The 15,557-nt window shown below is 38.9% G+C and overlaps 1 protein-coding gene across 1 annotated transcript in view; it reads left to right on the top strand.

Moving 5' to 3' along the window:
• The window catches only part of rpa1 (replication protein A1), a 37,065-nt gene extending 28,474 nt beyond the window's left edge, over nucleotides 1-8,591 (top strand). Inside the window, exons 15-17 of the mRNA NM_001015732.1 lie at nucleotides 2,725-2,832; nucleotides 5,401-5,487; nucleotides 7,468-8,591. Coding sequence (NP_001015732.1) covers nucleotides 2,725-2,832; nucleotides 5,401-5,487; nucleotides 7,468-7,578 — 306 coding nt within the window. The 3' untranslated portion in view covers nucleotides 7,579-8,591. The remainder of the gene's footprint in view (nucleotides 1-2,724; nucleotides 2,833-5,400; nucleotides 5,488-7,467) is intronic.
• The last annotated feature ends 6,966 nt before the right edge of the window (nucleotides 8,592-15,557 follow it).

The raw sequence follows: 15,557 nt of genomic DNA, 5'->3' as shown, positions 1-15,557 counted from the left end.
TGAAAATTCAGTCGGGTATCCACTGAGGCAATTCTCCCCTGATGAGCCTACAAAGGCTCCTGTTGTGAATCGATACTTGTCTTGGAGGCCAGATAAAAAAAAAAGCTCTGTTTGGTCCATAACTAGGGTAGCCAAGTCCTGCAAAAATCATTTGGCAACTTCCTAAAAGGGGTGTTTTAATGTGTATGGCCAGCTGCAGAGATTTTCTGATATTAAGGCCCTGTAATCTTGCTATATCATTTGTGGGGTGGAGGGGAGAGCTTGCAGACCTTTGGATATAATGTGGATCTGTAGTGCTGGGGCTAACTCAGCTAAGCTATTTTGGAGTAATGTCCACTGGCCTGATAATTAGTCTTAGCAAATGGAATCTTTCTTTGTCTGAGTTGTGTAAGAGTATGGTCTCTTGGAATGGGATCTAAGGCACTGATATATTGGGTCTAGGATATAGTAAAGTGCCTGCATAAATCTACCATGCCATTTAACATTGGTCTTCCATGTTGCTTTAATCTCTATTTGTTCCTTGCATATTCATCTGTGTCTCCCTTTTCAACATTCTTTGCCCCCCCCCCCAGCACCCTAACGTTTTAAACTGTTAGTAATGGGCAACTAGGGATCCTAAATGAGACTATTGCTAATGTTAATACATACATACAGTTCTCTCTACTGCCCTCTTACTTTTTATGAATACGTTTCACCATCGCTGTTTAATGGGTGGCCTCTATTTACTTTATGGTAGTTACAGCATTGTATAATTGCAGTGTACAGCTTGAAATTTAAGGTAAAAAATCAATTGCAGCACATAATAACTAGTGTATGATGCAGTTAAATGTTCCTCACTCACTTTGTCATTTATCCAAAAAATATTCTACAGCTCAAATCTCTTGCCAAGTTTTTTCTCAGAGAAGTCTTTGTACTTGTAGAAATACCACAAAAAGTGAATCCACTCTATATTAGTACAGCTGTCCATATTGTGTTTGTGCTGTTAAATTATCAAAGGCACAGAGGCAGTCATATATTTCCAACAATTTTATTTTATAATTTGTTGTTGCAGTATCAGGCTATAAGAAGTATTCCTGTTAATGGAGTTTTCATGCATTGCTTTGAGTGCAGAGACAAACTAAACATAATGAAAATAAGTTGCACTTACAAACTGAGATTAGCGATTTGGGCAAGGCCTGTATTAAGTCTTCTCACAGAAGCCGGCTAATCCTACTGCATCAGTGGCTCTTGCCTTAGAAGCAGACCTGAAATGAATTTATATGTTGGAGTGGTAACATAATTGTAGCTTCTGTGAAAGGCTGCCAGTTCCCAACATGCAGTATCACCAGTTCCATACAAGTGCTCGTTGGCCCTGACCTACTGGTAGAGCAGTCCTTTCTTCTCTCAGGCTTGTTATAGTCATCAGCCCTCGGCAGCTGGGCCGGCTTACAATCAAGCTGTTTAATGTCTTCAAATCTCTAATGATCTGAAATGCCAGTTGATTCTTGTGGAATCTAAAATAACAGTCTATTGGTAAAAATGTTAACTTTTTGCCTTTCTCAAATCTGTAGTAAGAAAGAAGTGCAGCTTTCTATTAGCCTGATGTGAATGGTGCTTTAAATGCAGTGCTACGTATGTATGTGTTACGTGTGTTATGTCTGTTGCAGTCTCATCCTATTAAAGATGCAGCTCTGCCATGAACATGTTTCAGTTATCTAATTTTTTTATTGTATTTTTTAGTTCATACTTTGTTTTGGGCTTTTTACTGCACCTTTAGCAGTGAATATCTGCCTCCAAAGAATCCCTCATTAGCGACCCATCTTTTCTGCTAATATACAGGCTCTGGCCTACTATCAGTTACTATATCTTCATGAAGAATCAGCTCTGTTTCGTAGTCTACTATAACATTTCTGCTCGTGTTGATGAGCTAAGCTTAGGGGTTATTGGAAATTATCAGCAGCCCAGAGCATTGAGCATGTGTAGTGCCACAGGCATGCAAAAGACAACATAATAAAATCCCAAGATGGGAAGGTCAAATAGACAAATTTGAAGGCTGCTAAAAACTGGGCTTCTACAGTAAGTTCAGTATGTAAAATGCAGTAGTTTTAGTTATTTAGGCAAACAAGGCTGTCTGCTTGTTATGGCTCACTGCAACCAAAAGCACATGGAGAGCAAGGGTTCAGTTCCCTCCCCACACACATTTATTCAGCCATTCTGACTTTAAAACTTCTGCCTGGTTGCTATTAAAACATAAGCCTAGCTGCAAGATAGCAATTGAAAGTTCAAACCTGGAAGCTGCAGAACAAAGCATTCAAATTTTTCAAAACCCACTAAAAATAGGTTCATAGCAAATTATCTTGAAATTCAATGCCATGTCAATGAACCCTTTAAACATGCTTTTCCTGTAAGCTGCTATTAAAGTGCTCTATGCCAGCCCTTAAAAATGTCATGGAGGCTTACTGCCTGGCACTTGCTATATGTTGCTGCTCATCACTGGCAAAGTTATTGATTGAAGCTACTATGCTCATTTAGATTGTAAGCTCTGTGGGGCAGGGACCTCCATTCTCTTATAATTTTGACACTTAGCTCTATGGAATCCTTAATGCAACCATAACTGTATTTATTATCAGAATTTGTATTAATGTTTTATTGTAATGACCCATTGTTTGTTGTATTAAAGTAGTGCATATAAGTAGTGCTATATAAATAAAAATATACATTCCTATATTGTTATACGTTTTGCAGGCTAACATCGCAGACTTTGGGGAGAATCAGTGGATTACCTGCTTCCAAGAATCAGCAGAGAGTATTCTGGGCCAGAATGCAACTTATCTTGGTGAACTTAAGGAGAAGGTAAATTGCAGAACCACATATAAAATTGTAAATATTAGTGGATTAAGCATGAATGTGCAGATTTATCCCTTAATGGCAAAACTGAGGTTTTAGAGCCTAACAGGAGATGGTTGTGAGAATGGATTTAAAGGATAAAGCAATGTGTTACCTTACATTACACCTTTTAGAAGCATTGCAAAAACAGCCTCCATTTTATATTAGCCTATAACCACAGGGAAGACAGAGATCAGCATGGAAAAATAAAAATCTGTGTGCAGGAAAGCAAATCATGATTTCATTTAAAGATTAATTTAAAAAAGACACCGTTCTGATCCATGTACTCTTTAGCTGTAGATTAAAAGGGGTAATACCAAACTATACCTTTTAAGGGCAAAGACACATGGGGCGATTAGTCGCCTTGACTTTTTTTTTTTTTAAAAGTCTGTTGTGGCGACTAATTGCAGCGACTTTCCCACCATAGAGAACTGTGTTAGTCTCTGCAACTAATTGCGTGTGCAGTTTTTCACTTTGTCTTCACCGTTAAAAGGAAAACATAACTCAATTTAAGCAACTGTTGCCTGTCATTTTCAGCATATCCAGAGGACAACGCCTTTTTATATTTTTCAAAACACTGCAGTTTTCTATGGTGCAGCCTCTAGAACATCTGTATCGGGTAATGCAAACTGCACCTAATTCTTCACTGTGTCTGTATGGACTCAGGCCTGTTAGGTAGATGTTCCACCAAAAGTGATTTGTACTAAATAATGTTCTCTGGCAAATCCTGTCCTACCACAACAACCCCTCAGCTGATTTATTTGAGCCCCAACTGAAGGGCTTCAGGTTTTCCTGTTAGGGTTTATGGGACATGAGGCTTATCCACAGTATAAAGGGTAAACACTGTCAAATGATGAACTTCTGCTAACCTAGTACTGTGCAATATTTATGGCCAGGACGGGCATTCCTTTCCATCTTAAAACTTCAATTTGCGCAGCTACAAGTATGGGATCTATTATCTAGAATACTTTGGATAAAGGGGTCTATAATTGTGGTTCATACATTAAAGGGATAATGTCGTCATGGCAAAGAAAATAATTCACTCTACCATTTAAAATGGTGTTCTTAAACCAACAAATGTATTTCTTTTTAGTTGTAATATTGGTGTGTAGCCATCTCAGTGCATTGTGTCTGAGTCTGAGCTTTTAGGAGGAGCCGGCGCTACACATTAGAACTCTTTTCAGATAACCTATTCTTTCTCCTACTCCCATGTAACTGGAGGAGTCCCAAGCCAGACTTGGATTTCTTACTATTGAGTGCTATTCTGATACCTACTGGGAGCTGCTATCTTGCTCCCTTCCCATTGTTCTGCTGATCGGCTGCTGGGAGGAGGGTGATATCACTCCAACTTTTGCAGCGCAGCAGTAAAGTGTAACTGAAGTTTATCAGAGCGCAGGTCACATGGCTGCGGCGCCCTGGGAAATGAAAAATATGACAAGCATCATGTGAAATTTCAAAATTAAATAAAAAAAAATCTGTTTGCATTTTTTTAAAAAACAGATTTTTAATGCAGGATTCTGCTGGAGAAGCTTTTGTATTTTACAGTATTCCTTTAAGTCCACTAAAAAAACATTTAAACATGAACCCAATTGGATTGTTTTGCCAGCAATATGCTTTCCTGGAGCTTTAATATTATAGAAAAAAAAAATCAAAGCCATTATAATTATGTGCTCAAAATAGATTCTGTGGAATATGGCCTTCCTGAAATTCCTGCTTTCTGGATAACAATTTCCAGATAAGGGATCCCATACCTGTACAAAGGTGGATTCAGAGCCTTTTCTAATGCATTGTACTAAAAGTACATAAACATGTCTGCAATAGAAAGGCTTGTTCGCAATTTGTCTTCTTTAGAGAAGGCACTGCACTCTGATTGTAACAGGAGTCTAATGCATTATGATTTTTCTTTTTTTAATCGCCTATTAGAATTTAAAATTTTGCTGAATCAGCTATTAAAATGTAAAAGATGAATGCAGATGGGGTTTTATTTTTGTCACCCTTCTCTGTATGTAGATAGATGCAGATTAAAAGGCAATTGTGTTGGGAAAGCAAAGGTTTCTGAAGTTACCTTCACTGCTCCACCATATTTGTTGATAAACAATCTTGTGTAAAAACCCAGACAGATGCCTTGTTCCGTTGCTGTGTAAGGACTAGAGCCCAGTTTATAGCATGAATATCTGTTTATAGAAGCAAGCAGAGGCTATTGAGTATAAGTGATTCTAACAAGCCTTTTTCACATCTTGAAGGTTTTGTCTCTATTTATCAGAATGCTAACTGCTTTTCCTCATCTCTCCAGCAAAAAAAATGCTCTCTGCTGCTTTTCATTTAAAAGTAGTCTGTGGGTGTCCACACTTACAGCGAGCACATTCTTTGTTGAATAAATTCCTTCTGGGGAGAGAGGAAAGGACTTTTTTTTTTTTTCTCATGACTGCTGAGCTATTTTGACAAGTTTAAAGGTGCAATTAGGTCCCGGACTGAGGGAGCTTTCTGCTGGCTGATATGTCCTTTAACGGAAACATTTCTCTGCTCTACTTGCAGAACGAGCAAGCCTATGATGAGGTGTTTCAGAATGCCAACTTCCGTTCTTACACGTTTAGGATTCGAGTTAAGCTAGAGACATACAATGTAAGTATATTCTACTTATACTGTTCACTCCCTTTTAGTTTACTTGTAATAACCAAACATTCCCTCAGTGGTCTTTGCTGCACTCACTCATTTTGGAGGCTTCATTTTATTTTTGTGTTTTTGCACTTTATGATGCTTTGCTTGAGTAACCATAGGACAGCAACTTATGGTAAAATGCAGTACAGACAGCATGTCTTCTGATTCACCAGCAACCACATACTGGAAGAAATGTCAGAGCATTTTGTGTTGGATGCATGGAAGCACCTAAACAATTGCATAGGTACTATTATGCCTCAACTGCAAGGTTGTAAGCTCTCATAAACTGTGTTCTCATATCCATTATGTTCTGTTTGTCTCTATGGAATATGTTGGCATTTTTTAATTATCTAAAATAATGAAATAGTCCAAAGGCTTACATATTGATCCTTTGATTTAGACCCCTTTCCCAATATATTGTATTGATGGCCTTTGCTTCTACAGGTATACAAAACTGCAAATTACAAGAAGGAACCATGAGAGAAGGCCTTATATCATGGTCCATTTTAAGCAAATAATGTTTTTGATACTTATTGCTATGCTATACTAATTAGTTACCAAGAAGCAGAAGATACTGTTTAAACTCCATACATTTGTGGCAGAACAGTACTATTGAGTTTGTTTAATGTTGAAATGCTTTTTTTTAGTTGACTTAAGGTTAGGTGATCCCCCTTATCTGAAAAAACCCCAGGTTCCACAAAAATCTGGGTAATTCCATACCTCAACAATAAATCTAGCAAATAAACAAAATGCCTTATATTCTGCACCTTGAAAATTTGGAAGTTATACACTGAACTCTGCTCTGCTGCACATATTTGCGGGAAACAAGATGGTTGCATGTTACTTACTAGAGTAGTTCCCTGGGTCAGGGAATTTTTTAAGCCAACAGTGGAACCAGCCTGGGCTCTGAGATTAGTGGTTCTAATCGTTTAAGGATGTTTAACAACTGGAGACCAGTTATTAAGACTTTCCTTGTCCTTCTAAGGATGTGCTCAGTTAATTTAACTCCTGTGTGGTAGTGGCAGAATTCTATGTGGGTGTAAAGTGGCCTTGAGTATTTATTACATTTCTAAAGAATCATAAAATTTGATTAATAAATTGTACAACATTAAGAAGTCAGAAGGTACTAGACTGCATTTTATTCAGCATGCATAATGCAGAATATGCTAAAGTTTTAAGATATTAGGTTAATAGGTACTTAACGTCTCCTAAGTTTATTAATCCAAGCAGGAATTTTGGAGACAGTAAATATATTCCAAGGCTTGACAGATACTAAACCGTCTGAACAGAAGAAAGCGCATGAGCTGGCAGAGTGCAAGAAACCAGGAACTTTGCTTCTTTGGATGACTTGCTGTATTGCTTGTGTAAAATTTCAGATTAAATTGGTGGAGCAGATTCCACCTCCTGCAAAAACAGGTGGAGGCATGATGTGTGTTAGCTTTTATCTCTACACTGACACCGACTGTGGTACATCAAAGGAGCACAATGCTGTGTTGTGTTTGACTCAAGGCAGAACCCTTGGGAAAAAGTGGGTTTAGTGGGGATGCAGCAGCAGGGAAATGACCCTTACTCTATTCCACACAGTGACCTATTGAGGCATGACTCTGTCGGGGGACTGCTATAACTTTAAGCTGGTTACCGTACCATATTGTAATGGTGGCCTAGAACAGTGACCTGGGGAGATTTGGAGGAGTATGTCTATTTGCTCTTTTAGATACACCTAGAAGAAAATGTTCAAGGTTAATTAGGCTAAGACAGAGTGAAAAACGATCTTTGCAGATATTCTTATAACTATTGCTGAATGTATAATGTTTGTTTTACTCTGACCTTGTTATGAGCCGATAGGAACCCTTGTTTTCTAGCTTATTTTTTTTTGTAAAGCTTTAAGTTGGTCTTTAAATGTCTTCATTTTTAGTCTTTAACCAGTGTATTTTTGTTTAAAAGGATGAATCTCGTATAAAGGCCACAGCAATGGATGTGAAGCCCGTTGACCACAAAGAATACTCTAGAAGGCTGATTATGAACATTAGGAAAATGGCAGCTCAAGGTGTCTGATTTGCCATAAAGACCGTGATAAATCACTTAAAAGATATGGGAACGAAAATAAAATGTTTCATGGATGGACCAATACTAAAGCACTGAAGCTTAAACTGCATCATCTTCAAAATGATATAACCATTAGCACTTGCTCCCCAGAGTGTCCAGCTAGACCAAGTGAGCCGGAATAGATATAAGCATACATTCTTTTCATTCTGCTTTCCTTAAAACTCTCATCAACAAAGCAAAGCGTTCTCTACTGCTCTCATGGATGAGAAAAGGCCCCCAGCAGAATCCCCAAGGGGGGGTGGTCATTTGCATTTGTCATTGCTTACTGTTTAATTCTGTATGTATCCCAGATGCAGAGGAGGTAATGGAAGAACTGGATTGGACATTTGTTTGCTTCATTTTAATTTTGAATGCATAATTTGTGAGTGCCCTTCCTTTTGTGCAAGTATGTAGTTACCTTTAAGGAAGGCTTCCTTTCTTTTGGCTTTAGGTGCCATGAGTAGTATATTGTTTGGGGACTCCCTGTCTTCCTGTAAAAGACCTGGGGCTCCCAACCTCCTCTGCAAGTTTCTGCATCAGCCGGATGGATGTGCCATACTGTTTGCTAACGCTTGGAATGACAATATGGAAGAATTATTAATCAAAGACCTATCTTTTCTATCTGAAGACTTTCCTTCGGGGTTTAATAGACTGAGTCAGATGGCCCTGATATTAATCAAAATTCTCTCTTCTGAGGAGCTCTGATAAGCATTGACTCTCTGCCCCCTGGGGAAATCTGGCCAACTACAAAGCTTTGCTTTATTTTTCATTTAAATTAATATTTTGCTTTCTTACTCTCCCCTTTTCTTGACAGTGTGTAATTGCCAAAGTTTGCCGTTTGTACATTTACTGCTTCTCCTACACTTAAACTACTTTGCTATTTTTTTTTTCTTTTCTCAATGACTGAATTAATCGCTGTAGTTATAATGCAAAGAAAGGGGTTTCCTTTTATCCCCTAAACAAAATTAAAAGAAAAAGTTTAATTTTGCATGTGTGTTTGCCTTTGTATAACCCTGTTTCTACTGGAGAGCAATTAATATTTTCTTGGTGGAATAAGGTGAGAAATGCTGATATTTCCCAGGCATTATTACCATTTGCTTTGCTCAGATAGGATTCTTGACTTTCACTGGTTTTAAAGAGCTGAGACAGCATTTTTGCATGCTTTTATTGACATGTGCAGAGCCCTTGGAAAGCAGGAAGGATTTAGAATTTGCCTAGAAAACTGTAATTCTGCTGGTGGGATGCATTAGGAGCTCTGTGCTGCCCCAGTGAGGGCTTCATTATATTCACTGCATGTCTTCTTCCTTTGGATAACTTATCTGCTACAGAAATCAGTGTTCTAAAGAATCCAAGTCTGTACTACCGTCATTTAGCTTTTTTTCCCCTGGCCTTCCTTGGCGGCACAGAATTTACAACTGAAACAGCTTTCCAAATGTCACCCACCGTTTTCATTAAGATGTAGAAAACAGTAACAAATTGGTACATTTGCTGCCTCAAAAAATGGTCTTTTGCCGTGTGTTAGTCCTAGGGATATGTTGCAAAGAACTCTCAAATCCTAAAATGGTTTTAATCCAAACGTAAGCGCTAACTCAGTGTGTTTCAGCCCCATGCAAGGGTCTTTCATCAGAGGCCAAATTATTCCTTACAGCAGGGTGTATAGGGGAAATACGATATTTATATTCAATAGCATGCTCTGTATTCAGGCCCAGACTGGCAATCTGTATTCTGGCAAATGCCAGTGGTGCTGCTGTAAGATGCCTGTTTGGGTCTATGTGTACTTTAAAAGCCGGGGCCTACTTTAAATCCCAGTCCAAGCCTGTCTCTATTATATCTTTTGATCAGTATGGTAGGGCTTGTCAAAATCTTGGGTTAACACCAAAAATGAAAGAGTTTGACATGCGTATAAATATAATGTGCTGTTACTTTGCAAGAATTGTTTTTTCTTTGGAAATAACTAGATGGTTTATATAAATTAGCTGCAGTATAGCCCTGGGGGCAGTAATTCAAGTTAAATAGGGCAAAAAAAAAAAAAAAGCAACAGTGAGTATAGGCTAGGACAGCCTTTCTATACTACTGTACATTTTTCAGCTGTTTGTATAGCAATAATAATGTCTGTAGCCAATATGGAAATTCATTTGCACTAGGCAGGTGAATGCAAAGTATAATAAACTCACCAAAAGTACTATACTGTGTATGCACCTAAACATTTTGGTAATGTGAATTCAGTATGGCATTCTTCAAGAAAGTAACCTAGGCCAGTGTTATTTTTATGGGAAGTGTGCACTGCCCTGAGCCACTAGCTGTTTCACTCCCTAGGGGATATCCAACGCATTGGCACCAACCTATAGTTTAACCTTTACTTCTCCTTTAATATATATTTTTTAAGTGTTGATCCAATGAAAGGTTGATGGTTTGGGTTCTCTTGTACAAACTAGACACCACTAAACAGGTTTAGTTGCCCTTGCTACCAAGCAAAATATAATGTTACCTGTTGGTTCATGGTTCTAGTTAAGTTTAAATACATGAGGAAAAGGTCCCTTTTGATTTAAGCAAGGAACAACAAGATTGTCAGGACTGTGTGAACAAGGCAGAAGTTCCCTAAAATAAGAGCAAAGGGCATGAATCTGTAGAACCTGGTGGTGGTGTGTGTACATGCTGCTCACTGCCAGTGGCCTATGTGAGAATGCACTCAGACAGCATGCAAATAAATGGTTCAGTGCATTCCCAAGTCAGTGAGACCTGAGGCTGGTGCCTTTATTAGCGCCTTTATGGCTTTTGCTAGGTGATATGCATACTGCCATTTTCATACCTTCAACTTTAAGTTGATTTTACAAACAAGGGTTGCAATAAAAATATGCTCTAAGGGCCCTGTTTCCAAAAGTTTGCAATCTAAAGTGCATTGAAAATTCTTCTACAAAATACATTTACACATTTTAGCCACTGACTACTGTGCCATATAAATGGCACAAGTACCTGTATATTCCAAAGCCATTATACTAGCACAGTAGGCAAGCCTGGTTACACACTAAATTACAATGTAAGTAGTGAAGGCATTAACCTTGAGCAAGGAAAGCTCTATGACGTCTCCTACTTGCTGCTCTGTTACCCGCCAGCCATGTCTCATCATCAAGTCATTACAAATAAAATATTCCCATAAAAGAGAATCAAGGCAAAGTATATGTTTTTAGATGTTTGTTTATGACAACTCCAAACGTATTCTGGTTTCCCCAGACTTACTATTTGCCATATTAATTACATGCTCTGGCATGAGAGGGAGCTAGTATCTTATCATTTTGATTTTCTTTTGTTCACAGCATTGTCCTTCATTGCAAACAGTAATGATATTGCTGCTATAATTTGCCCCTAGGAGAAATGCATTGTATTCTGTGCCCTTTGTTATGGAACTTTGGCTTTCTGGGCATGCATTTGCAAAGTTAATATAAATGAAAATGATAAATGTGGCAGTGGTGGGACAGTCGCTAAAAGGCTAAGTGCTTTTCCCTAATAACGGATCCAATATACGTTGGCACATGTGACAAGGCTTTGAAGTGCGACGGAGTAAATATAATCTTTGTCTATCTGATCGAGATGAGCTTTGAACAGAGTGTTCTATGGAAGAGTATGTCTGATGTTCAGAGGAGAATTTCTCCTTTCTTCTTCTCTGCAGTTCACAGAGCTGAGTCTGAGGTCGAATCTGCACTTTCGCAAACTCCCGGCATCCCTCTTAGCTGCTTGTGCTCTTGAAACAGCATCCATAGCTTTTTTAATTTTATTTGGAGGCAGTGAGAGGGTTTCCCTCCACCCTTTTCCTCCTCCGGCTGGTGCCTTGCTGGGAAGTCTCCTGTTCTGACCTTGCTGAGAAGCGCACGCCGCACACTCATACACGCCACTCTGTTAGACTGACAAATTATAGGTTGAAAAGCAGCCATCAGTCTTTGTGTTAGTGTAACCCACCTTTTTTATTTCTAATCCTTCCAACCTCCAATTTGCACTGGAATTGGCGGGGACATGTGGCAACTGTGACAGCTTTGTCCCAAGAGAAGGATGGCATGCCTTGCCCTGCTTATCCAACATACCGAAGTCCCCATACACCCCCCACTGCCTACTTAGTCATGCCTTCTAAATTAGTGCCCAGTGCTAAAACTTTATCACATCTATTGCCGAACATGTCTCATCCCATTATGCCTACGACGTTATTACAAAGCTGCTCAATTATTTAAGGCTCATTTTTATTAACCACATTTTTAACTAGAATCTCCTTAAATGTTGCCTTTTATTGTAACACGTCTGAGATAAATAAATGTGTAATGTTTTGTGCCTAAAGCCTCATCGTTGCCTGGTAATGGAAATCTGATTTAAAGGCAAACTGACCTGCCTAAGCGCCATTTCGCAGGTTGCCTTATGCAACCCCTGATAAGAAAGCAATGTCTTGTTGTCCAGGCTTTTTCTGTTGGAAATTGCTGGGAAAGAATGCGATGGGTAAATATCATGCTTTTCCACTTTCCAGTGGAAGCTCCGGCTGATAGGCTGGAATAATCTCTGCCAATGCCCTTTACAGTATTGTTTCTGCAGATAACGGCGGTGTACATTAACTGCAGCTGTCTGTGCATCTCGCTATTCAGCAGGGGAAACCCTTTGTAGCTGAGATTCCTTCCCAGTGTTTAAGCTTGGTGCTTGCTGAATTTTACATTATTTGTCGTGGCGGAGTTTACAAAGCAGTTCTGCTGCGATTAGCGTTCTATGATAAAATAATATGGCAATTAAAAATACCAGGCCTTTCATGCTAAGTTTTGATCCCTTTTTCTGTCTCAGTTTGCCAAATCATAGAAGTATAAAACGCTTAACCTGGTGTCTGTCTGTCTGACTGCTCTGGTTATAATGTTATGCTTTCTGTAACAGCTTTGTTGGTCTCTTGTGCCCTATTCTGACTTCATGAACTGCCAGGGCTCAAGTGCTTCGCTTTCTGCCAGAGGAGTCTGTTGTTAAGGAGGGTAAATACTATTGATTCTGCTATTCAATACACTAATGAAAGCCACTGTTATTGACTTAGAAATTAATATGCTGTCTAAAAGGGAAGATGGGCCGGAGGAACAGGGGGAACACGCAGCTTTTTCCTTCAGCGGGAGGTTTTATTTTACAAAATAAACAGATTTCCTGTGTCTTTGAAGCCTTCTTTTTTTTTTTCTTCTCTCTTTTAGCAGCCGGATTGGAAGGCTTCTTCCCCGACCCTCTAAAGAGATTTTGTCATAATGCTTGAAAAAAAATAAAACTGTATGCAATAAGATGTGTGATTATGAGATAGATGTAGAGCGTGGGGCAATCTTTTTCCTTTCTGTAATCTGCTTTCATCTAAATACTTGCCAAAGCTGCTTGCCACCTTTAGAGCTACATCTGCTACCAGATGGCATCAAGCATTTATTCCAGTTCATAGTGCAGGGCACATAGGCTGGAAAAACTTATTCCCCTTCATAAGTAAAGTTTCAATGTATAAACCCACATCTCTGTAGAACGTCAAGTCCATTGTATTCTGATCTTTTTAAATCATGATCACGCCTGTTTTGTGCTGTCAGCAGGCACTTGTAAAGCTTGTCATTGGTGGAAGCACAATGGCACTAGTTTATTACTTCACTGATAACACATTGAGAGCGAGACTTGCAATCAATTCCTGGTGGCACTCACATAGACTGTATGGGGAATAGTATGTGAAATTGGTTCTCTCTCTGCTGTTAGATATACCTACTCTGGGGAATACTTTCTACTAGGCGTTGGAACATTGTGGGATTTGTTTCCATTTATACATAAGAGGTTAGTTGCTGATGTTGGGGCTCAGGTCTGGCTTGCAGTTGACATTCAAATTCATCTCTCAGGGGTTGAGTTGGGTGAAGGTCAGGGCTGTATGCAGGCAAGTTGGGTTTCTCATTTTTGCTTACCAATTCTGCATGGACCATCCTTTCTATACAAAGTTATTACCCTTCTTCAATCTGTTGCTACAAAGTAGAAAGCACAGAGTTGTCAAGAATGTTATTGTAGGCTCTAGCAGCACCTGTGTCAGCAATGGTGGCTTTGGACTAAATAAGATACAAAAGCTTTAAAGGAAAATGAAAGCCTAAGTAAAGAAGTAAGGCAGAAATGTTCATTATGTTTTGTGCTTCTGTACAAGCCCAGGGCAACCACAGCATAGTAACAAAGTAAGTAAGGTTGAACAAAAGACACTTCCATCAAGCTCAACCTTATAAGCCTATATACATAACCTACCTAACTGCTATTTGATCAAGAGGAAGACAAAAAACCTTTCTGAAGCCTCTCTAATTTGGATGGCAATTGGACCAGTCCCTGGATCAACTTGTACTAAGAGCAATTGCCCATAACCCTGTATTCCTTCACTTACCGGTACTTATCCAGCTCCTTGAAACCCTTTTTTGAAGGGAAGATCTGTGCCTCTGAAGATGCTGCCAATAGGTTCCCATCTTCTTAGGGACCGATGCACAATATACTGTATATGTAGACTATAAATGTCACAATATAAGGCTGATTAGTAATTAATACAAACAGTAGCTACGTGGCAGCTCAGAAACCAGTGCAATTAACATCGGAATTTAATTATCAGCCCTGTACCAAGGTCCCTTGCTAGCTGTAGGAAGATAATAATTTGAAATACAATTGTAACTAATAGGGTTAAAGGTGTGGTTTACCTTTAGGTTAACTTTTACTATGCTATAGAATGGCCTGTTCTAAACATCTTTTCAGTTGGTCTTTATTTATTTCTTATCATTTTTTTAATTATTTGCCGCCTTCACACTTTACAGGTTCCAAGTGGGGGCCACTGACCCCTGCAGCCAAAAAACTTGCTCCGTGAAGCCAGATAACCATCAGACTAGAGGCCCCTGTCTTACTACAATTGCAGTGTTATTGTTATTTACTAGTTTATGACTTATCTTTATATTCAGGCTCCCTCGTTGCTAAGGTAATTTGGACCCTAGTAACCAGATAGCTTCTAAAATGCCAAACTGGAGAGTTGCTGAACCAAAAGTATACTAATTAAAATACCACATATAAAAAATGAAGACCAAGTGCAAATTGCCTCAGAATATTACTTTCTATTATACTAAAAGTTAAGTCAAAGGTGAACAACCCCTTTAAGAAAAACGTACATAAATTCAGTTCAAGCTTTCTAACCCTATTGTTAAGGAAATAAGGGAGTAAGTTACCCGTCCCTGGTCTTTTTCAGTTCAGAATTCCACCTGTCTAAAGAGAGCGACACATAAAAACCTAAGGCTATTAATATGTTATAAAAAATGCTCATTGCAGAGAATGTATAATGGGACAAGAACATTCTAACAGGAAACACATATTAAATTCCTCATTTAAACCAAATGGTTCCCAAGTGTTCCTATGGCTGTTTACTGACTAAGCTCTGTATCGCCAGTCTTAAAAAGCTTCAACTATAAACAAAGATACAATGTAATTGGTAGGGTAGTAATATATTGCTGTTAGCCCAGTTTGGGCACAGATTTAGCTTTTAGAATACAGTTGGAACTTTTGGGTGCTATTCTTCCTGTTAACAGCAACACTGTAAGTTACACCCTGAGGGGCTGCCTACTTGCCTGTACTTAGTACGGGCGCCTTTCTTATTTCTGCTCATTTAGGCAGATAGCCAAAACAATCAGAACAGCCAATAGTGAAGAGGAGCTTCACCATATAACAAAAACTACAGCACCGATTACATTATATTCAGCTTTTTTCTTTTCTGTTTCCGGTGGGCAGTATATACCCATATTCCACATAAACTCTGAACTATGCACCCTCTTTACTGTTCCCATTCAATTAGACTAGAGGCAACTGTCCTTTTATACTTGATTCTGCCTCCTTGGTTGTTCAGAGCAATTGTGGGAGCAGTTATTGATCTCCTTTTTATCTGCAAGAAAGATGATAATTAGGCTCATAATAGG

The sequence above is a fragment of the Xenopus tropicalis genome, chromosome 2, assembly GCF_000004195.4.
Source record: "Xenopus tropicalis strain Nigerian chromosome 2, UCB_Xtro_10.0, whole genome shotgun sequence".
Taxonomy (NCBI): Eukaryota; Metazoa; Chordata; class Amphibia; order Anura; family Pipidae; genus Xenopus; species Xenopus tropicalis.
Note: the sequence above shows the minus strand (reverse complement) of the source record. Positions and strands in the feature narration are given on the sequence as shown.